The sequence below is a fragment of the Drosophila bipectinata genome, chromosome XR, assembly GCF_030179905.1.
Source record: "Drosophila bipectinata strain 14024-0381.07 chromosome XR, DbipHiC1v2, whole genome shotgun sequence".
In the NCBI taxonomy this organism is placed as follows: Eukaryota; Metazoa; Arthropoda; class Insecta; order Diptera; family Drosophilidae; genus Drosophila; species Drosophila bipectinata.
Window position 1 is genome coordinate 16320710 of NC_091735.1, and position 22602 is coordinate 16343311.

The 22602-nt window shown below is 37.1% G+C and overlaps 2 protein-coding genes and 1 long non-coding RNA gene across 6 annotated transcripts; 2 read left to right on the forward strand and 1 right to left on the reverse strand.

Moving 5' to 3' along the window:
- The first annotated feature begins 1825 nt into the window (after positions 1 to 1825).
- Positions 1826 to 15194, forward strand: Gas8 (Growth arrest specific protein 8). 4 transcript variants are annotated; one of them, XM_017240704.3, is made up of 5 exons: positions 1826 to 2268; positions 3787 to 3829; positions 11566 to 11730; positions 11787 to 12090; positions 13250 to 15194. In XM_017240704.3, exons 1-5 carry the CDS (start codon positions 2266 to 2268, stop codon positions 14172 to 14174), a joined length of 1440 nt encoding a protein of 479 aa, XP_017096193.3. In that variant the 5' UTR covers positions 1826 to 2265; the 3' UTR covers positions 14175 to 15194. The 4 variants fall into 4 exon arrangements, with proteins under 4 accessions (XP_017096193.3, XP_017096202.1, XP_070139054.1 ...); XM_017240713.3 differs by lacking the exons at positions 1826 to 2268; positions 3787 to 3829 and adding an exon at positions 6873 to 7007; XM_070282953.1 differs by lacking the exons at positions 1826 to 2268; positions 3787 to 3829; positions 11566 to 11730; positions 11787 to 12090 and adding an exon at positions 12183 to 12201.
- A 2770-nt stretch (positions 15195 to 17964) lies between these two features.
- On the reverse strand, positions 17965 to 21853 carry LOC108124849 (RNA-binding protein RO60). Its single transcript, XM_017240725.3, has 6 exons — positions 21724 to 21853; positions 20156 to 21393; positions 19961 to 20090; positions 19711 to 19901; positions 19474 to 19655; positions 17965 to 18408 (listed from the first exon to the last, which is right to left on the reverse strand). Exons 1-6 carry the CDS (start codon positions 21851 to 21853, stop codon positions 18267 to 18269), a joined length of 2013 nt encoding a protein of 670 aa, XP_017096214.2. The 3' UTR covers positions 17965 to 18266.
- On the forward strand, positions 21400 to 22294 carry LOC138927750 (uncharacterized). The gene is made up of 2 exons (XR_011444219.1): positions 21400 to 21663; positions 21742 to 22294. It is a non-coding gene; the product is annotated as an uncharacterized lncRNA (long non-coding RNA).
- The last annotated feature ends 308 nt before the right edge of the window (positions 22295 to 22602 follow it).

Here is a 22602-nt window from a genome sequence, read left to right on the forward strand (position 1 = left end):
TCTCTCCGAGATACGAACAAAAAAAACCGACCGTTTTAGTGTTTTTATTTTAAAAAGTAATTCTAAATTAGAATTAATATTTCAGTCTTGCTACCTATCAAAGAAACGGAAGACAAATGGTCTTCTGGGTGTTATCCCGTTTTGAAGCCCCTGCTTAGGAATTTAAAAAAGTGCCAGGATAAAGAGGCCCAGACATCAAAATACCAGAAAGATTACTTGGAGTTGCAGAAAAAGTATTTGCAGGATATTGTTTCAAGTATGCGCAAGAATTTTGAGTGCCAGAATAAAAACTTGGAGTGGCAGAATAAATAAACGGAAGTCCTGATTAAAACTTAACTAAATTAATAAAATATCGCAATTAATCAAGGACGAGAAACAACTTGGAATCTCAAAGCCCAATTAAATACAAAAAAAAAAACAGGAAAGTCGATCTGCTAAACGAACAAATCGTAGATTTAAAAAAACGAATATTAATAATCAGACCAAGTCGAAAACACAAAACAAACGTAAGTTGCCACAACCTATAATTCGAACAGGAAAGGAAAGCTAACTTCGGGCGGAGCCGAAGTTGATATACCCTTGCAGTTAAAACCGGATACATATCGCAAACATCGGATATATCCTTATGATTATGGCCGATCCTTATGATTACATTATAATAAAACCAAATAATTACAATAAAAAATCTAAAAAAAAGTCCCAAGCTTCTATCTTTAAAAATACGAAAGTTGATATTTCTACCATATACCATTTCCGATCGTTCAGTTATATGGCAGCTATAGGATCGAGTCGGCCGATCCTAATGAAATTTGGTAGGTTGGATCAACTGACCAAAAATATAATACTATACAAAGTTTCAGCTTTATCTTTAAAAACACGAAAGTTGGGTCATTTTCGATCGTTCAGTTATATGGCATCTATAGGATATAGTCGGCTGATCCTTCTGAAATTTGGCATGTCGTAATGTATTGCCAAAAATAGCTTTTGTGTCAAATCGCTCTAACTTTAAAAACACCGAAGTTATACCATTTCCGATCAATCAGTTACATGGCAGCTATAGGATATAGTCGGCCGATCCGGGCCGTTCCGACTTATATACTGCGTGCAAAGGAAAGAACTTTGAACAAGTTTCAAGACGATAGCTTTAAAACTGAGAGACTAGTTTGCTTAGAAACAGACAAACGGACAGACGGACATGCTCATATCAACTGAAGAGGTGATCCTGATCAAGAATATATATACTTTATAAAGTCGGAAATGTCTCCTTCACTGTGTTGCACACTTTTCGACAAAATTATAATACCCTCTGCAAGGGTATAAAAATATAACATCGAACCTTCTAGTTTTTCCAGATCATTGTCCATCATTAATCATCCAAGATAGCCAAGTGCCAGGCCTTCAAGGTGGTTTGTGAGCCGAAGACGATGGAATTCGTTTGATAGATTCGTTATTCCCTCGATTAATATTCCATACGTTTACTGATCCAAAGGAAGGAACAAAAAAACAACCTTTTACATTTAAATTGGGAGATGAAATATTTAAAAATTAATCCAACATGAATACGTATTAGAGAATACGCTGCAATGACAATTTTTGAAAGTTTAAATTAAATGTTTTAATACAATATAGTTTCTAAGATAATAAACAGAAGTTAAAGTTTTAATAATTGAAAAAGTTTGATAAGGAAAAAAAACTGAAACGGGCAAAATGAAAATCCAACCAATTTATGAATGAATACATTTCAGGTTCAGTCCCAAAAGTGAGCTTTAAAAAATAACGAAGCCTTGAAGCTTGTATTATATTTCTTGGATACTTCAACAAAAATGTCAAGAAAAAACAACATTTCGAATTTTAAACCTGCTTGACATATTAATCATTTATTTCCACATACTTCCATAAAAAACTATTTCATAAAATTCTGAAAAATCACCCCAGACACCCTGAGAGATATTTGTATTTCCACCACAATTTTCCGTTTTCTCCCCGCCGGAAAATCGAGGAAGCGGAGAACCAGAACGCATAACCTTTAACCCGCGTCCTTGCTCCTGTTGCCTGGCAGTACCCACACAAACACACTCTCGCGGACACAGACAGAGGTCCTGGCTGGCAACCGCGTTGTCAACTGCTTTATCGATAAGCTTGCTTGTGTTTTGGGAACATCAACGGAACCGGCTCAGTTGGCAGGACATTGCAGTGACGAGCGGAGGACAAGCCGCCGAGGAGCCAAGGACCCCATAGCCAAGATCTAGATCAAGTCGCAGCAAAATGGTGAGTAATAAGTTAGTGAAATCAGCGGCAAGGTTCGCCTTATTTATCAGCAAACGGCTTGGCCAGTGGACGCTCTTCCTCTTCGCTGATTTCCGTTTCCTTTGGTCCTCTGCTTCCTCCATTTTCCCCTCATTTTCTCGCCATTTTCCGCGGCCTCTCCCACACCGTCTTCTTGCATTTTTCGGTTGCACTGCAAGCGGCGCATTCAATTTTTCATGCCACACCAGGCTGTTGCTGCAAATACAAAATGCATACCATCCTCCCGGCGCCAGTCCCAGTGCAGAAAGTACAGTGAAAATGTCCTAAAGACACTCTCACACAGATAGTTAATGGATATTTTTCAAATCTATATGGGTGATACTCTTTTATTCTTGTTGGAATACATTAACTACAGTGTCTTATTTGTAGTTGTAATGCCCTCTTAAAATAATTATTTTTTATCATTTAAACAAAAGACCTATAGTTAAAAACATCTATACAATTTCAAGTTTTTATAAATTAATTTTCACTGAAAACATTTCTTATCTAAAACTGGACCTCAAATAAATTAATTATTGAACAAGTATTTTTCTAGTCTGAACTACAGGCTTGATAAATAAAATCATGGCTCTTAAGGAATCTGCACTGTATATTTATGGCCATTTGCCCACCCCCTCAGACTCAGCCCAGTTAACACTCTTTCTCAGCCAGCTCTCGCCTTGCCCTGGCCTGTTGTCTATTTTCGATCATTTGTTTATGTATAGACCTGCCCCATACATATATTTATTTGACTTCGTCTCCCCTTTCCTATTTATTTGCATTCTTGCTGTTTTTTCTGTTAGTTTTTTTTTTTTGGTTTTATTTTATTTATTTTTTTTAAAGTACCCGTACATATTTATTTATATAGTAATGTATATCCCGGATGGCCGTGGTGGCCGGAACGGGGCGCAGGCGGCTTCGAAAATTTTTGAATAATTTGCAGTCATAAAATATGCAATAAGCCAACAGCCAACAGCCAACAGCTGTTGCAAAATTGTTTTGAAAGCCGCGCCATCACATTATTTAAAGCGACGATGGCAGCCCGTTTCTCTAGAGACATCGGGACAAAGAGAAGGGGGGAAAACGGAGAACGAGGCGACTGGGAGACAGGACCTCCAGAGAAAGAGAATCGAGTTAAAGGATTTAAAGTGCGAAAAATAGTTGGCAAAGGCGACAATTTCACAAATGCCACTCGCAAACAAACTCTCAGCATTCTCCTCAAGGAAGAACTACTAGGTGGGAAACTGGGTTGGAAAACTCCCGCCCCGTTTCTACCTCCAACTTCATTTGCATAGACAAATGTGGAAATTCTTTGGGCCAAGTTCGTTTGTTCTGCAGAAACTCCCATAGAAATTCTAGCTCATCTGCGGTCAAATATTTGACAAGTTCATTGCAAGTCCTCTCCCCATTGTTTATACTTCTTTCTTAAATTAAGCATTTTTGTAATAGTTCGTTGCTCAACTTAAAATTAATTCTAATTATTTTAAATTTATATTACAGCCACCAAAAGGGAAAAAAGGAAAGAAGGGCAAAAAGTTGCCAGGTGAGTTGTATTTAAAGTTTATTTTTTATTAAGAAATTAAGTGATTTATAGTGTACACTAGACTTAAGGAAAAAATTAATGTTCTAATATTAAATTAAAGAGTAAGATTTAATTCTAAATTTAAGTAAAAATGCTTTGGTTTAAAAAGTTTCTACAGTTTATGATTATTTTCAATCTTAAATAGATCTTTTATTTATGAACACTTTTATCTATTTTGACCTATTTGAAATTAATGAAATTTTTTGATATATAAGAGGTTTATATTAAAATAGGTCATTATTACAATAAGATTTCTTATTTTTGGATATGAATTTCCCGAAATGTTCATCAATGATTCGTAAATATTTGGAAGGATTTAACTTTGTTTTTCAACGACCAGTTTTGTGATTCTGGTAACTCAATAAACAAACCAAATATAAACTAAACAGGAAAGAACGGCTGTAGTCGAGTTTTCCGACTATATTATACCCGGTACTAATCTCTTCCACGCACAATTTAACTTATCTTTAAAACTTAATCTTTAGAGTCTTGACTCTGGAAAGTCTTTAAAAGTCTTGAGGGGTAACTCTAAAAATTATCCGATTCGGCTGAACTTTGATTTGTAGGTTTAGACTAGCCATTGGAACAGTTTTGCATCTACTAAAATTTTGAAATAATATTATATTCCATTACATTCCTAATTTAAAAGACAAGCTGTTTGTCCTAAAAGGCGAAGAAAGGACAATTTTTAACTTTCAATTCAATACATAACAAGAAAGGAAAGCTAACTTCGGGCGGAGCCAAAGTTGATGTACCCTTGCAGTTAAAACCGGATATATACCAAAAATCGGATGTAATGGGCCGATCATTATGAGAATATCATAGTAAAATCAATAAATTACAATAAAATATCTAAAAAAAAGTCCCAAGCTTCTATCTTCAAAAATACCACAATTGATACTTCTACCAGATACCATTTCCGATCGTTCAGTTATATGGCAGCTATAGGATATAGTCAGCCGATTCCGGCAGTTCCGACTTATATACTGCGTGCAAAGGAAAGAAGGGTTTGTGCAAAGTTTCAAGTCGATAGCTTAAAAACTGAGAGACTAGTTTGCGTAGAAACAGACAGACGGACAGACAGACGGACATGCTCATATCAACTCAGGAGGTGATCCTGATCAAGACTATATATACTTTATAGGGTCGGAGATGTCTCCTTCACTGCGTTGCCAAAATTATAATACCTTCTGCAAGGGTATAATAAGACCGTCATCAGCGGAATAAGTAAAATAAACATATTTAGTTATTAATAAAAGGTTTTTAATAAAAGTAATTGAAAAGAATTGGAATTGGCCTACATAGTTTGGATATTATAAACGCATATATAGGTTTAAAAAAATTAAAAAAAAGAAAAGAGTTTGATTTACTAATAAATTAATACAAAAACATTGTGGCATTGTCCAAAGGATGAAAGAAGGAACATATAGACCAAATGCAACAGAGTCCAAAGATGTTAAAAGAAATAATAATAAAAAAATTAAATGAGAAAGAAGAATAATAAATAATGAAATATCTGAGGAAGGAAGGTTGGTTGAGAGGAAGGAAATCTATTGGAATTTTATTTTTTATTTAAAAAAAAACGTAATGTTAAACTTAAACTGGAATATTGAGTTTTAAAATAAAATATAAAGTTCATTTAAAATGAAATAAAAAATTCGGCAGATTTAGGTTTAAAATTGTAGGTTTATAAAAATAAAAAATTGACAAATAAATTAATACAAAAACATTTTGGCATTGTCCAATAGATGAAAGAAGGATCTTATCGACAAAATTCTACAGAGTCCAAAGACGTTAAAAGAAATAATACAAAAAATTAAATGAGAAAGAAAAATAATAAATAATTAAATATCTGAGGAAGAATCGGAGAAACCTGAAAAGGGAAATCTATTGGAATTTAATTTTTTATTTATGAAAAAAAATTTAATATAAAATTTAAACTGGAATATTGAGTTTTTAAATGTTTAAATTAAATAAAAAAATTTAGTAGATGTAGGTTTATAAGTATAAATGTTCATACAAAAAACAATTAAAAAATTGACAAATAAATTAATACGAAAACATTGTGGCATTGTCCAAAGGATGAACGAAGGAACTTATCGACCAAATTCAACAGAGTCCAAAGTTGTTAAAAAAAAATAATAAAAAAAATTAAATGAGAAAGAAAAATAATAAATAATTAAATATCTGAGGAAGAATCGGAGAAACCAGAAAAGGGAAATCTATTGGAATTTTATTTTTTATTCATAAAAAAATGTAATATAAAATTTAAACTGGAATATTGAGTTTTTAAATTCTTAAATTAAATAAATATTGATAAGATGATAATAAGAAAAATTAAATGAGAAAGAAAAATAATAAATAATGAAATATGTGAGGGAGAAACCGAGGACTCAGAGGAGGGAAATCTATTGGATTTTATTTTATATTTATAAAAAATGCAATAAAAATTTTAAACTGGAGTATTGAGTTTTTAAAGTTCATTTAAAATTAATTAAAAAATTCAGAAGATATAGGTTTATAAAAAAAACAAATACAAAAAATTGACTAATAAGTTCTTTGAATTGCGACCTTTGCAGTTCAGCAGCTAAAAGTCTCATCTACGATGAGTTACCTGCATTTGCTTGACATCGATTGAATTGAATGTTTTTTATGAAATTAGCTTAAATCGAACTAAGGGAGATTAGGTAACTATCAAGCCGATTAAAGCACTCATATGTATTTAGTTCTATATATGAGGAATTAATAAAAAGACCGCAAAGTAAAGGCCCGAAGTCCATTGGAAAAAAATAATAAAATTAAAAATCAGTTTAGTGTTTAAATGTTTATAAACGTTTAAAAAAAAATAATAAATAAAATGAAAAATAAAACACAAATAATAAGGGAGAAGTTAACTGGTTGTAGCGCAGTAAACTAATGATTCGAAATGAACGAAATTTCGTCTTTTATACCTCCATCAGGGCCTACTAATCCCGATTGCATTTATCGATTCACTCGATTCGTAACACTCTTTGTAGCCCTGGAACCTGGCTGTCATAGTGAAAATTCTTGTGAAAAATAAATAATTGTTAAAGCGAGACCCTCTGGGGCGATGGATAGGCATATGCGTGAATTAATTGGAGTTCTTTTACTTCCGCAGGTAAGCCAAGTGCCTGTCAACACCGCGCATAATAAAATCAAACATTAGGCGGCCGAAAGGCCAACAAAGAGGAGAATCCAGGAATGCAAAATATGGAGACTATAGTCTGTAATCTTCTCTACAAATGGTCAGATTTCTCCAAAATTGATGGAAAATATAGGGCATTATAGGAGTGTACATGAAAAATCAAATAGCTCCATCTCTAATAGTCTCTGAGATGCCCTCGTTCATATAGACAGACGGACATGGCTGTATCGACCCGGCTTAAGATTATGGGGTCGGGGATGATTCCTTCTTTTCGGGGAAGATTCCTACATACACTTGTCCTTATGTAACCCTTGTACTCTACGAGTACTGGATGTAAAATAATATGGTCTTGAATGGATAAATTATTATAAATTATAAATTACTTAAAAATACGAACCTGAAGGGACTGCAGGCTCTGGTGCAGTTGCTCCGCCGAGGTGGCGCCAAGCAAGAGGCATTGGACGGGCTCGTGCTTGAGTGACCAGGCGATGGAGAGCTGGGTGGGACTGCAGCCCAGCTTCTCGGCCAGAGCGGCCAAGTCCCGGAGTCGATCGCAGTGACGACGACCCTCCCTCGATCCTGTCCTTGGCCCAACTTCCCTGGGGAGAGAGGGCAGCCTAGAGAAAGGGGAACCTCATCAAGTATATAAAACTAAATTTATTCAAGGACTCCCCATTACATTTCGATTAATTTCGTCCTCCGTCCAGGAGAAGCTTTTCGTTTTGAGCATTGTCCGTATTCCAAAATTAAATGATCTCTTTGGACCAATTCATTAGATTTTTCAACAAGACAATGCTCTTATTCATAACGCTCGAGTAGTAAAGTCGTTTATTTCGAGTCGATTGAAAATGTTTGGAAGGTATAAGAAGGAGGAAAGCTATACAATAATAAGGAAACATTAACTGCAGCTTTTAAACGTGCTTGGAGCGAGATTTCGCGGAAATACATAGATTCCCTGTATTATTCTATGAAGGACCGGATATATGAAGTTATTACTAACAAAGAAGGCAGTACTCATGACTGAAATGGTTTTTTTTATTTATAATAAATCAAATATTGACAACAACTACAAATTTAAGTTAAAAAAAAGAAAGGAAAGCTAACTTTGGGCGGAGCCGAAGTTGATATACCCTTGCAGTTAAAACCGGATATATATCGCAAACATCGGATATAGTTGGCCGATCCTTATGAGAATATGATAATATAACCCAATTTATTATAATATAAAATCTAAAAAAAAGTCCCAAACTTCTATCTTCAAAAATACCAAAGTTTGTATTTCTACCAAAAGCCATTTCCGATCGTTCAGTTATGTATATGGCAGCTATATGATATAGTCGGCCGATCCTTATGAAATTTGGCATGTCGTAATGTTTTGCCAAAAATAGCTCTCATGTCAAATTTGAACTCTCTAACTCTAAAAACACCAAAGTTATACCATTTCCGATCAATCAGTTATATGGCAGCTATAGGATATAGTCGGCCGATCCCGGCCGTTCCAACTTATATACTGCGTGCAAAGGAAAAAAGGGTGTGTGCAAAGTTTCAAGTCGATAGCTTTAAAACTAAGAGACAGACGGACATGCTCATATCAACTCAGGAGGTGATCCTGATCAAAAATATATATACTTTATAGGGTCGGAGATGTCTCCTTCACTGCGTTGCACACTTTTCGACAAAATTATAATACCCTCTGCAAGGGTATAAACATTGAAGTTAAAGTTAAGTGTTAAAGTTTTTTGAATTTTTAGATTTATTATATATTAGGAAGTTCTTATTGAGTTGCGCAGAATTACTGAACAGTCATACTCAACAATTAATTAAAATGTAATCCATACAATACTAGCAATACAATATTATTTAAAATGTTATTTAAATGAGTTAAACCTAAAAAACACTTGGGAATGCGGTTGTATTATTTGAGAAACAAATGTTTGCCCTTAAAGTTCTTCATCAGTTAAAGCCTCTCCGGAATGGATGTGAACGGAATGGGAACTGTCCGGTAATTCATTTTGGGAACATTAATGGCAGCAGGGTGCCACAGGGGCAGGGTGCTGCTGGGCAGCCGGGGGGATGGGTGCAAGGGGAGCATGGTGGACATTGGTCATTCAAGGCAATTTAAAAAGGCCAAGCAAAACAATTAGTAAATAACGATAATCTGCGTGAGGAGAGGCGCAAAGTGAGGCAAGGGGCGTGGCAAGGTACAGTGAATGGGCCTGGGAGTGGCAGGGTGAGGGGTTTAGGGTTAGAGGTCTGGGGGAAAATGGAAAATGGAGTAGCACTGCGGGCAAGAAAATGCCGAATGCAATTCCTCTGCTCCAGACTGGCAGCCAAAAAAAAAAGAATTTTTAGAAAAAAGCTGTGGAGGCCAAACTGTCCACTTAATTTCCACGAGTGAGCACACTCCTCACCCCTTATTTCCCCACCCACCACTTGATCCTCCGCTCCTGCAACATCTAACGCACATAATTGTTTCTATGACTCCACAGGACGAAATTATACTCTACTTTTTATGACAATTTGAGAAACTTATGCTTGCCTAATAATATTTTGAAAATAAATGAAAACTACTTCTTAACCAGCTTTTTAAAAACGAATAAAATTTTAACATTTTTTGTAGGAAACTTTTTTATTTAACAAAAATTATATTATGCTTCTAATAATATTCAAAAAATGTTCTTTTCTTTGAGATTAATTTTTTGTTTAATGAAAATTTATTTCAAGAGGCATTCCATTAGTTCGTGAAACATACTTTTTAAACAAAAATATTCAATCTCTTCTCTTCATTATAATTTTTTATCAACATTATTTTCTAATCATTTGGGTAATTAAGTAACATATGTAGTATTTCCAAAATCTTAATGTTTAATATTTTAATATAGTTTTCCTCAGATAAAATCAAATTTAATTTATTTTCCAATATTTCTTGAGGCTCTGTGTAGCTCCTAGTTCGAGCTGGAGTCCTAGTAGTCGTCCTGTCTCTAGTTCGAGTCCTGGATCCTGGCACCAGCCGGCCAACGATGCCAATTACAGAAAACAATTACAACACGGTCTGCTGCTGGGCCACATATGCGGGCATTTGCCCAAGGACTAGGGGGCGTGGCATGGCCAGGACAGGATGATAAAGGGGAAAGGAGGGTGGAGAAAGGGGCAGGGCAGAGTCCGTGGGGTAGCCAGGCGTGCCGCTCTCATTAAATTGCCATAAAGCTGGGAACCCCAAAAATGCGGCCAAAAGTTTCCACTCACTCTCAAAAGCCCCAAGAGTACTGAGACATAAGCTACAAAAAAAACATGACACAAAAATAACTATTGCAGTTCTTAGACATTAAACAAAAGCTTTGTTAGAGTTTGCTTTCAATAACAACAAAAATAACAAGGGCTAGTTTTGAACTTTTGTTAATACAACAGATAATGTATTGCATTTAGCCAGAATTGAACCTTTGGCGATTTTTTTATAAAATATCTAGGGCATTTCGGTGTTCACGGGAATACCGTGATCATAGTTATACCGTGAGTCAATACCTATCATAGTTAACCAGGCTAAGTTCATAAGCAACCCAAAAAATTTTAATTTTTAATAAATACACCAAAACTCCCATGGGAAGCTGACCTTTTGTCCAAATTTTAATTTTTTTTCCGAAATATGAAAATTTTTTTGGAATCGGAATGAAACGAATAAGGGTTAGATTCTAAACAATTCCCGAATTTTGTAAATAAATACAATTTCTGCAATAAGGTTTTTGTTTTAAGAACTTTATAGGTATTTATGTATGGACATCGAAGAAGATTTATAACCTGATTTATAGAGTGTACTCTTTTTTCGGATCCGTTTCAAACCGCTCAAGATATGTTTAATTTTTATTAAAATTATAAAATATTACTATAAAAATCAAATAATATTTTTGATTTTTTTATTATATTTTGTATAGCAAATATGTATCTCTGTAGTTTCTTTATCCAATTCGAAAGGATATCCCATTTATAAACCAGGGCTTTAATCGTCTTAGAACGACATGCATTGATTTCAGAAGCAATTTAAAAATAATTTGATTAGATTTTTGGAAATTTAAACTTTTTTTTAAAGGGTTTTTGCTCAGCCAATTTTTTTTTTAATATGTATATTGGTATATATTAAAGCCTGAATAATGAATAGTTTACATGTTTCGAAAAATTAGGTTTTTGGACAAATGTCATGTTCATTGGTCTTAAATTGGCCAATACTCCGTTCTTTTTCTCAGATCAATGCTGTGAAAATGTATTGTTGGCCAAGGCTTCGCAGATTGGCCAATTCCCAGAAAATTCTTTTTTAAATTCAATATCCCCCCGTGAAGAGCTCGTGTTAGACTGGTACTACTGATCTGAAACTGGCAAAACCAAAATAAATTTTAAATATAAACTTAAATTGATGTTTTGTTTCTTACCTTATATTTAAAAGAAATTATTTTTAAGGCTTTGAATAAGGCATATATTTAAGATATGTATTTCTTTGTCCTTCCAAACACATCTATATATATTTAATCTCACTTGGCAGTGCTCATCGATGGCGTGGACACTTCGGCAATGACCCGGGACCAGCTGGAGGCCTTTGCCCTCCGGCTGAAAGCGGAAATGGATCGGGAGAGGGAGGAGCGCAACTACTTCCAGTTGGAGCGGGACAAGATTCGCACCTTCTGGGAGATAACACGCCAGCAGCTAGGTGAGTTCTCAACAGCTTTTACATGTCCAGTTTCCTGTATAATAATAAATTAACAGATGAGACCCGCTATGAGCTGCAGCAGAAGGACAAGGAGATCGAGGCCACCCAGGACTTGGCGGACATCGACACCAAGCATGTGATGCAGCAAATGAAGCACCTCCAGTTCGAGAATCACAACAAACTGGGCGAGGTCCGGGCGGAGGCGATGACCCAACTCAAACTAGCCCAGGAGCACCATGTCCTCCAGGAGAACGAGCTGCAGCGGGACAAGCGCCAGCTCCGCAGGATGCTCCGCGAGAGGATGGAGATGAGCGAGATGCAGTTGCGCCAAATGGAGGCCCACTTCAACGAGAAGCTCCTGTGGGTATCCTCTAATGGGGAAAACTTTTCCTAAAAAATTTAAAGAGTTTATTTACGTATAATTGGCTTAAGGAAATCTTGGTTACATGTTATGCAAAAATAAAATTTAAGGTAGATTCTTAAAGATATTTTAAAGCAAAAATAAGATATTAGGTCAAATATTTCTTTTCTTTCAAAATAATACAAAAATGTTATAAAAGTTAGTTAGTTTTTGTTTGATTATCCTTTATATATTTTGTTCACTGTTCACTCTAGACAGTTTTAGATTCAAAATTTGAAATTTAAGATAAATTTAATATTACCAATTAAATTTTTTAATAATTTTTAATAATTTTTTAATCATTTTTAATTATTAAATTTATTAATAATTAATATTATTAAAATAAATAATGTACGCGAATGAATTTAAATTTTTTCAAAATAGTCATTTCTAAAGAAAATTTTATTTATAAAAAATTTAAAGAACATGTGTTTATAAAAAAAAAAAATTGCAAAATAAAGAATGAATTTATTTTATTTAGTATTTATTAGAATAGTGAGCTTAACTTGTAAACCAATATTTAGTTTAGAAAATTTTATAACATACAATTACACAGCCACACAAAAAAAAATATTTTTTTGGGTCCGGAGGTCAGACCATGTTTACTATATGTTTTCGGGGTCGCTGAATCCGAATCCGAGGTCCAAAAAACCCCAGCACGTCAGGGTTCTGACATAACCTCAAAAAACCTCATACAAAATTATATTCGAGTCCGTGGGTCAGACCATGTTTATTATATGTTTTCATATAGTAAACATGGTCTGACCTCCAGACCCGAAAAAATATTTTTTTTTGTGTGGCTGTGTTATAAATACAAAAACATTTTTCTCTAAAATTTAAAGTAATTTTCCAATTACTTTTAGAATTCATAAAGTTTGGTTACAAAGTTTATTTTGGCTTTCATTTCAGTTACATTCTTTTTATTTTTTGGCCTTTTTGAAAAATTCTAAATTTAGATATAATTAAATTCAGAAAAATTAATTTTTAGAATTGAATATTATTGAGAAATTTTCATTAAGGGTGGCTCTAAAAGTCAACCCCTTGAGTATGCCGCCCTTAAATAAAAATACAATAACTTCTAAATAATAATTAATAACCATTTTTTCTGCATCCTGCCAGGGAGCAAAGGATAACCTTCGAACGGGAGCGCAAGGACAACGAGATGCTGCACGAGGAGAAGATGATCGAGCAGAAGGCCAAGCTGGACCTCTTCTACGGGACGCAGATGTTCGAGGTCGAGGAGCGGAAGAACCAGCAGATCAAGGACCTGCAGGACCACCACGATCTGGCCTTCAACGACATGAAGAACTACTACAACGACATCACCCTCAACAACCTGGCGCTCATCGGAAGCATGAAGGAGCAGCTGGAGCACCTGAGGAAGCAGGCTGAGCGGTCGGACAGGATTGCAGCGGACACGGCGTACGAGAACCGCAAGCTGAAGGAGCCCCTGGAGCACGCCAATATCCAGTTGAACGAGTATCGTCGGAAGCTGGAGTTCTACGAGAGGGACAAACAGCAGCTGCACCGCCTGAAAGGACGCAACACGCGGTTGGAGAAAAAGGTCAAAGGACTCACCTGGGAGGCGGAGACGCTGATACTCCGCAACGATTCCCTGGTGTCCGAGAGGGAGGGCCTCAAGGAGCGCTTCAACGACGTCATCGTGGAGCTGCAGCAGAAGACCGGTCTGAAGAACGTCCTGTTGGAGAGGAAGATCGCCGCCCTGATGCGCGAGGACGAGAAGCGCAGCATCGTCCTGCACGAAACCATCGCCACCTGCGCGCCCAACTTCGCCGAAAAGCTGACCAGCCTGGACGAGCGGGTCGGCAGTATCATCGACGAGAAGAATAAGATTATCCTGGATCTGCGTTACGAGGTGGCCAAGGCCAGGAAGGCCCACGACGATCTCTTGGAGACCTACGAGTGCAAGCTGAAGCAGTACGGAGTGCCCACCGACGAGTTGGGCTTCAAGCCCCTCAGGGATCGGGAGACGCAGCAGCTCTATGTCTGTGGTCCTGCGGGAATTATTACGGAGAACAAGTAGGACTCGTAGCTTCAGGATTCAGGCAACCACAAGAAGACACCAGAAGACAGGACTTTTTTTATGAAAAGAACAGGAAAAAACTTTACAGAGGTCCTGCAGATAAGAAACAATTTAATAAAATAAATTCAAGTATCCGAAGAGGCCTGCAGTATTCCTGAAGGATTGACAAAGGACCTGGAAAAAGGACCTTAAAAAGGCTAAGATTTAAGATAAAAAACATTACCCTGGACTATTTTTGTTTAACTAGAATAACATAAAATATTTAAGGTAGAACTTTCACGAAAGATATTAAATTTTACGAACAATTGGCGAGATAAACATGAAAAAACGAAAAAATGTCCTGAAATCAATGTACAAAAAAAAATTAAATGGCCTCTTTCTAAATCGAACTCCTGCAGAACTTTTGAGTTGATTGTTTACAAAAAAATAAAACCTTAAACTAACAAAACATATACAATTGAAGCAATTCAAAAGGAAGAAATCTAACAAACCAGGAAAAGATGCATAATAAATTATCTAATAACAGAGATCTAATATTTTTGGAAATACTTTACCAAATTTTTGAATGAATTACAAACAAACATAGTATGTACCAATAAACCTCAAAGATAGAATTTTTCAAATTAAATCCGTAAAATAAATTGTTTCATCAGCACTTCAATGACTTAAGATTAAAGAATGTAAAATTAAACAATAAAATATATCTCAAGAATTTAAGACTAAGACTAAGATCATTGGAGATTCAATCATATTACATCGAAAATATTTTCAAGAAATTTAAGAAAAGGACTAACGAAGAAAAAAGAATAGGAATTCAAGCAGAAGACAAGACTAGACATCCAGAGAGCTTGCAGAGAAGAATCTAAAATCAAAAACTTGACCACCCCAAGAACAAAAATTGTTGAAATGTGCTTTTTCGAATCATTCAGAATTTATTCAACTTTAGCCTAGATTAGTGTATAAGAAGTATGTATACGTATATGTATATGCTTATAAAAACCTTCTGGAATACTTTAGCAAGGAGTCGAACATGTTTTTTACTTTTCGTTATTTTTTTCAATTTTTTGCATCGTTTTAACTTTTGATGGGGGAATTCGCGCGTACAGTCCAAAATTTTTTGGCTAAAACACTACAGACGGAAAGAGATAGAGTGATGGTGTGTGAAAGAGATGAAAGACGGTAGATATAGAGCGATAGAAAGAGACGGGGAGATCAAAGGGTCAAAGTCGAGCCATGTTTTTAAATGTTTTCGTGTGTGTTTGTTTCATTATATTTTGGATTTGAATTGGACTTGAATTACATTAATATTATTTTTCTTTTTTTGTTTTTTTTGTGATCTGTGTGTGATTCACGGATTTGACTTAATTAATTAATGCTTTGAATGGAGAACGAACGATAGACAAAAATAAAGAATAAACTCTGCTGTTCGTCCTGGAAACTCTGGTGATTTCTGAACGCTTCGTGGCTTTTTAGGTCTTTAGGCTAATTTTACTATATTGTGTATCGGTTATGGTTTAGGGTCTCTCTTTAGTTTGTCAATTGATTTATTTTTGAAATAGATATCACATGATGTTTTGCTTCTTGTTGCTGTTTTCCTTCTACGGATTTAATTCAATTCGATTTGTTTCGTTTCGTTTCGTTTTAGTTTCGAGTTTTAGTTTTTAGTTTTAGTTTCCTTAAATTGATTTGATCAACAACAATAATTTTCCTTATTAAAATTTCTCTAACTGAAATGTGTGTGTATTTCCTTGGCATTAATTCTTGCTTCTCTCTTTTATTGTGTTTGGTTTGAGTTTCTCTCGGTGCATGTGGCATACACTCAACAAACTGAATGGTAACTTCCTCAACGTGGAATGCTCTCCCTCCCTACAATGCTTACAATCTAAGTCAATATTCTGAAAATACATTCTGAAACTTAAAACATAAACAGTAGTAAAGTAGTAATACCTTGGCGGGGGAAAAAAAAAATGGTTTCTCAAATAAAATATAGTAAGTAATGGGTTGCTTAGACTTAACTCCTTAAGATTAGTAACAATAAATTCAAAAACCAATTCAAGATTCGAATGCGCTTCTGCTGTAACAATCTGCTGTAAAGTGTATATGATTCTCACCAGATGTCTCACCAATTGTCCCTAGTAGTGCCAGGCAGCGCGGGTTGTTTTTTAATGCTATTTTTCTCAGTGTGTTTGTGTAGTTTCTGCTTGATTCTGATTTATAGTGTGCCTTTAGTTTGGATTTCGATCTGATCAGATTCAGTTTCAGTTTCAGTTTTCTATGTTTTTTCTAGTTTTAGTTTAGTTGTAGCTTCTGTTGTATAGGTACTTTCTTCGGTTACGCTCCTACTGGATTCTCATTTTTCAATAATTCGAGTGTATCTCACAAACAATATAGAATAACTTATAGCTTCCTGTTGCTCGTGTTCTGTTCTGGATTTCTCCTAAAATTCCTCATATTTCCCTTCATAATTTTTTTTGTTTGTTTTGTATTGTTTGTAGTTTGTATTCTTTTTTTCCTATTTAAATCAAAAATTTAAAGCGATCACAACGGTTTACTTCACAGACGCGTGTGGAAACATTCGGTTAGAAATGCCCGTAGAAATATTTTCTATTTTTTGTATTTGTTCGTTTCGATTTCAGATCAATTTTGGTTTAGTTTTCGTTTAAGCTGCCTTCCCTATTTTGGTTTCTTTGTTTCAGTTTCAATGTTTGCTTATATCTTCCAAATCCCCGGTTGCTATGCCTTCTATACAATAAATGTAATTAATTTTAATTTGAGTATAATTTCACTTAACTAATTTCCTGTCTAGTCAAATTGTTTGCGTTTCCCCGCTTGTCCTCGTGGTTTATTGTTCTCTCTGTTGTATGGGATTTATGGATTTTTTCAAAATCTATATAAAGTTTTGTATCTGTTTCGTGTTTTGTGTGTTGTGTTGATGGGTGTGTGTATGGCACATTGGGAGTGTATTTTCTTAAAATTTCGTTTTCCTTGTACGCGTTCTGACTATTTAGCTAAGTTTTTGTATTAGATCGCTTCTATACGAGCACAACATAAATCTATGATCGATCTGAGGCTATAACTTGATTTGCATTTAGTGATTGATGATTATTGCTTGGACTTTGACTATTTTGTTTTATAAATTTACTTTAGATTAAATATTCAATATATAATATATATTTCATATATATTTGCTCAGTATTCAATATGATTACGTTAGTTTACATTTAACTTTAACTTTATCTAAATGCCATAATTTGTGTTTCAGTTCCAGTATTCGATTTTTGAAAAAGTCTCAACTAAAATGAAAGTTTTACTAACATTTTTGTTTGTAAGGCAATTTGTTTTGTTTTCTTTTCGGTTTTTGTATTTTGTTTTCTATATATTTTCTTTTTCTTTAAATCTTTTACTCTTTTTTCTATCATATTTTTTTATTTGTTTTGTGGCTTCTGCGTTTGCTTTTGCTTTTGCTTTGAGATTGTTTTTAATCCAAATTGAATTTAGATTGAGTTCAGTTCAGTGTTGATTCAGTTTGATTTCAAAAAATAAATCCACCAAATCTAGTACAAATACAAAATTCGAATACAAAGGTGATACACAAAACGAGCTGGTTTCACAAAAAACATCTCTAACTAACCCTTCATTTCAATTCTGGAGTCTGAAGTTTCGTAAACTTTATGTTTCTTAAACTGTCTCTGTTTTTAGTTTTTTTAGTTTATCCATTAATTATTAATTAGTACATAAATACGCTGCTCGTCGCTTAAGTTTTGCGCTTTCGTTTCTACTTCTAATTCCATAATACACCAAGGACCTATCTTACAAGAAAGCTATTTTTTTGGGGGGGGTGGCGTTGTTTGTGGTGAGGGCGCGAGTAAGAGGGGATCCTATGAAAGCGAAAGAGATGGCAACAAACCTGGCCATCGTCCCTCAACGAACTGGAAGTGGAAGGATTATCGGTAGTGGTATCGGTTCGGGGAGTCGGGGGCTTGCCTGGGAAATGCTGGCAGCAGTGCGTTTTTTTATCTGTTATTTCCAGGGGGTTCCCTTGGAGCTTCTCCACCTCTCTTTGGTTGCTCTTCTGGCCGAGTCCCGGGGATCCTAGTAGAACTTCTTGCGAGCGAAGGCGTTGATCAGCTGCGGCGTGTGCTCGTCCAGACTGCACAGCTCCAGCAGGTTCTCGTTCCGCTCACTGGAGTATTCCATGGATGCATGGTGCTGACGCAGGCTCACCACAATAAATCTATATAACAAAAATCAAGAAATTTATTAAAATGACTTTGAATTTTTTCAGCTCTTAAATATTATTATTTTTGGGAGTAGGAGCTTCAGGAAGCCATCCTTTTTTTTTCTCGATAAAAATATCGTTAAAAATAAACTAATAAGGGTTTAAAACATGTTTGAATTCAGCCTGTCGACCATATAATTTATTTCAATAAATAACTAGTCTAAAATGAAACATCTGGTTGGGTCTGGGAGGGGATTGGAAGCTATTATAAAGAATAATAATTAAATTGAATGCCTCGATACTTAAAAGAAACATTTAATATTTAAATCTTTTGAGTAAGATTTAATCAGAAAGCCTTATATATTTTATTTTTAAAAGCTATCTAGTTAAATATAGTTACATTGCAAATAAATTTCATGAAAATAATATTGAAACCCAATTGTCTTTTTTTTTTTATAATATACAGTCTACGTGTTCAAGCATTGAACACGATTGTAGATACAAATTTTAAAGATAGAGTTTCAAGGGATCGGACCCATGGAAATACGAGATGAACAGAGTGGTCTAAAACCGATCTCCTGCAGCCTAACACAAATATGTAGTAGATAGTAGATAAGTAGTTTTAAATAGATTTAAGATTTTTATGTATCTTTCTTGTAAGAGAATTGTACAAAATAAAAAAAGTTTCAAAACGGAACTCATTGGAGTACGACCTATTATTGGGGCTCCTCTTAAACACTACGTTTTGTATCAAATTGACATCGTTGTGTTTTGAACTTAAGTATAAAATTAACTATTAAACTTACTACAAATTATTATTACTTATATACTGCGTGCAAAGGAAAGAAGGGTGTGTGCAAAGTTTCAAGACGATAGCTTTAAAACTGAGAGACTAGTTCACGTAGAAACAGACGGACCGACGGACAGACGGACATGCTCATATCAACTCAGGAGGTGATCCTGATCAAGAATATATATACTTTATAGGGTCGGAGATGTCTCCTTCACTGCGTTGCACACTTTCGACCAAAATTATAATACCCTCTGCAAGGGTATAACAAGCGAACCTGATGAACTTACTTGGCATTAGAACTGCGCTTCTCGCGATACTCATCCAAGAGAGCGGTCAGGCCCTTGGAGCTCATTTCTGGATTCCCACGAGTAGCGCTCGGCACCAGAACCAGAAACAAGTCGTACGTATTCTTCTCATCCGCCAGGGCCTTTTCCAAAATACCCATCAGCGACTGCTTGATCTTGGACACCTGTAAAAATCGGTTATTAAGCGACTTCCCTGGCCAAGATGTTGAAGCCCAATACCTTCTGAGCCTCGCAACAGGCGGTGGCCTCCGCCAGTGTCATCTCCTTCGTCCAGGGCAGCGTCTTCAGTTGGCCGCTCCGGTCGGACCAGAACTGGACAGTCACCTTGGGATCACTGTGAAAATAGCCAAAGGCCAGCGCCACCACGGCGTCCAAGTACTTCAAAGAGCGACAGCGACCAGTCAGATATTCTACGAGGAGAGGAGTTAGTAGGTATCTCTCACTTGGGTGAGGGGTATATTCCACTTACTGCTCATGTAGCACTCCTCCAGATTGAGGGTGATGTGCAGCCGCCTGCCCACGGCCTTGTTCAGGCCAAAGGAAGTCTCGTAGGCGCTGTACAGGAAAGTAGGCTTCTTGGACCCGACCGAGATGAGGCCCTTTTTAAAGGAAGTTAATTCAGTTAGTGGTCTACATGACATGTCATGTTATGATGTCAACTCACCACTTTCTTGGGCTTCCGGAAGTGCATGTCCTCGAGCAGCAGCCGCACAGGGTGAACATTGCCCGCCTTGAGCTTCTTCTCGTCCAAGAGCAGCTCCATCAAGGGACGCACCTGGTGGTGGTGGCGCGAGAGACGCTGCCATCGGTCTAGCAGATCATCGTAGCTCATGTGCGGCATCAGGAACTTGGCCAGTTTTGAGTCCCGGAACAGCAACACCGGAACATTGTTGCTACTGAGGCATAGATTCTGGACCAAGGGCAGGGCTTCCTTCGGATCCTGGAGCAGGCGCAGTTTTAGAATGCCGTCGATAATGCTGCGAACACTGACCAGCGGACTCAGGTAGCTGGGCCAGGTGGACAGCTCCTTGGGATGGGTGGAAAGCAAGCGCAAGGCTGCCGTTATGTCCGGAGGAAACTCCACGGCGCTGTAGTGACACTTGTGCAGCAGGTCCTTGTGGGCCGACCACTGGCTGCCGTCGCCCATGGACCAGAGGTCGAGCAACCTGTCCAAGGACTGCTTTCCATACCAATCGAGAACGGCCTTGCGCACCGTGCGACTGAAGGGCGTCTTCCGTTCGAGTCGCTTCTGCACTCGCTTCACCAGCTGCACAAACAGGAGCAGCTCCCGGTCGCCGGCTATCAGATCGGGGAACTTGTTGCGCACCAACTTGCGCTTCTCCTCGTCGCCTTGGGTGGACAGGAAGACGGCCAGGACGAGGAGCGGCTCATCGAAGCGCGGCAAGTGCTCGGCATTCGGTCCCTTGCCCAGCAAACTGGACAAGCACTCGACCAGTTCGGTTTCACCGACCTCAGAGCACAGCTTGACCAGAAACGGGACCGAGCTCTCCACGCCCCTGTCCACGCCCAAGGTGGGCGTGGCATAAACGGGGGTATCCGTCGAGCCAATGAAGCAAAAGCGTCGCAGCTTTTCGATAGCGGTCATGGATGATGGTGAAGATTCGATATTCTTGTCGGGTTCGGACTGGGTTTTGGGGTCTTCCTTGGATTTGGGATCCTTCGTGGTTGTGAGCTCTTCCTTGGTAGTGAGTTCCTTCGTGGTAGTGAGCTCATCCTTGGTTATGGGCTCCTTCTTGGTAGTAAGCTCTTCCTTGGTAGTGAGTTCCTTCGTGGTAGTGAGCTCATCCTTGGTTTTGGGCTCCTTCTGGGTTATGGGCCCCTTCTTGGTAGTGAGCTCCTTCTTGGTTGCAAGCTCCATAACATTATTGTTCTTAACATTACCTGAAATATTTCCAATCATATTAGCTTTTCAAAAATTATTAATAAAATAATCAAAGTAATCATAGAATCACCTAGTTTTTAAGCTTCAAAGTAAAGTTTCAACCAAAATAAATGTAAATTTAGGCAATAAATGTTAGAAAACGGTAGAAAACAGTAACAAAAAAATACTCCCAATAGGAATCATCATGAAAAATCAAATAAGAAATTTCCCGGAACTACGTTTTCCGCGAAACTATTTTGGCGCAACCATGCCTGCCCGTGCATGTCCGTGTGCGTGTGTGTGTCGGCGCGCCTGTGTGGGTGAGCACATGTATCTGGAGGTGTACTCACAATCGCATTCCTTCGCAGCCACTTCGCCCTTCGGCTGCTTCGCATTGGCATCCTGTGACGACTCCCCGGACGCAGTGCCGCCGGAGGCAGAGGCCTTGGCTGGCCGCTTCCCCTTTCCCGACTTCTTCATGACTTTGCGGGATATCCTCAGAGCTCCCCAAAGTGGATCGTCCTTTTTCGCTCAAGGAACACGCAATTTTTTCGCAACAACTGAAGCACTTTAAGTTTTTGGCATCCGCCCGCCGTGCTCCGGATCCGGCGATTCCTGACCTGCAGTTCCCCCCGTTTCGCATTCAGCGTCCTGCGATCCAAATTGGTAGCCAATTCCAGTCGATTCACATCCACGACGCCCGGAACGCCAAGGAGGCCAGCGCAAATTGTTAATAACAAAACAGTGTTGCCGGCTTGGCTATTTTCTCACACCATTTAGCTTTTTAATGGCCGAATATCGAAAACCTATAAGCCGTCTTCTTTGGCTTTTTTACAACACTATTTAGCTGTTTTTGGTCGATAGTTGCAAATGCGTTAAATTCAATAATAAATATAAAACAAATAACTAATAAATACCAAAGCTTTTCTTATTTTGCAATAAATAAGGAAATCAAGTTATTTTAATGGGCCGGTTCAACTATAAACTCCGAATTTCCACTAGATAGCAACACTGTTTTGTGTCTTTAAAGTTGTTTAATTTTAACTACTTTTAATTTTATCCAATTGGGTTCCATTAGCTAAAAAAACTATTATCTGGATCATAACCATTTAATTTCCATATCCTCTGTGACGCGAACCGGGCAGCGATTGTGCGAATCGGTTAGAACGGAGTGGCAGTCCCCACAATTTTCTCAAGATGGCAGCACCATTCTGGCGTTGCCATTTAAT

Coding starts and splice junctions, on each gene's coding strand:
- Gas8 (XM_017240704.3), top strand. Junction 3,830..11,565: donor GAAGGGCAAAAAGTTGCCAG/GTGAGTTGTATT, acceptor CTCACTTGGCAG/TGCTCATCGATGGCGTGGAC. Junction 11,731..11,786: donor GATAACACGCCAGCAGCTAG/GTGAGTTCTCAA, acceptor ATAAATTAACAG/ATGAGACCCGCTATGAGCTG.
- LOC108124849 (XM_017240725.3), bottom strand. CDS start 21,853: ATGAAGAAGTCGGGAAAGGGGAAGCGGCCAGCCAAGGCCTCTGCCTCC. Junction 21,394..21,723: donor GGCTGCGAAGGAATGCGATT/GTGAGTACACCT, acceptor GAAATATTTCAG/GTAATGTTAAGAACAATAAT. Junction 18,409..19,473: donor AAGCGCAGTTCTAATGCCAA/GTAAGTTCATCA, acceptor TTTGTTATATAG/ATTTATTGTGGTGAGCCTGC.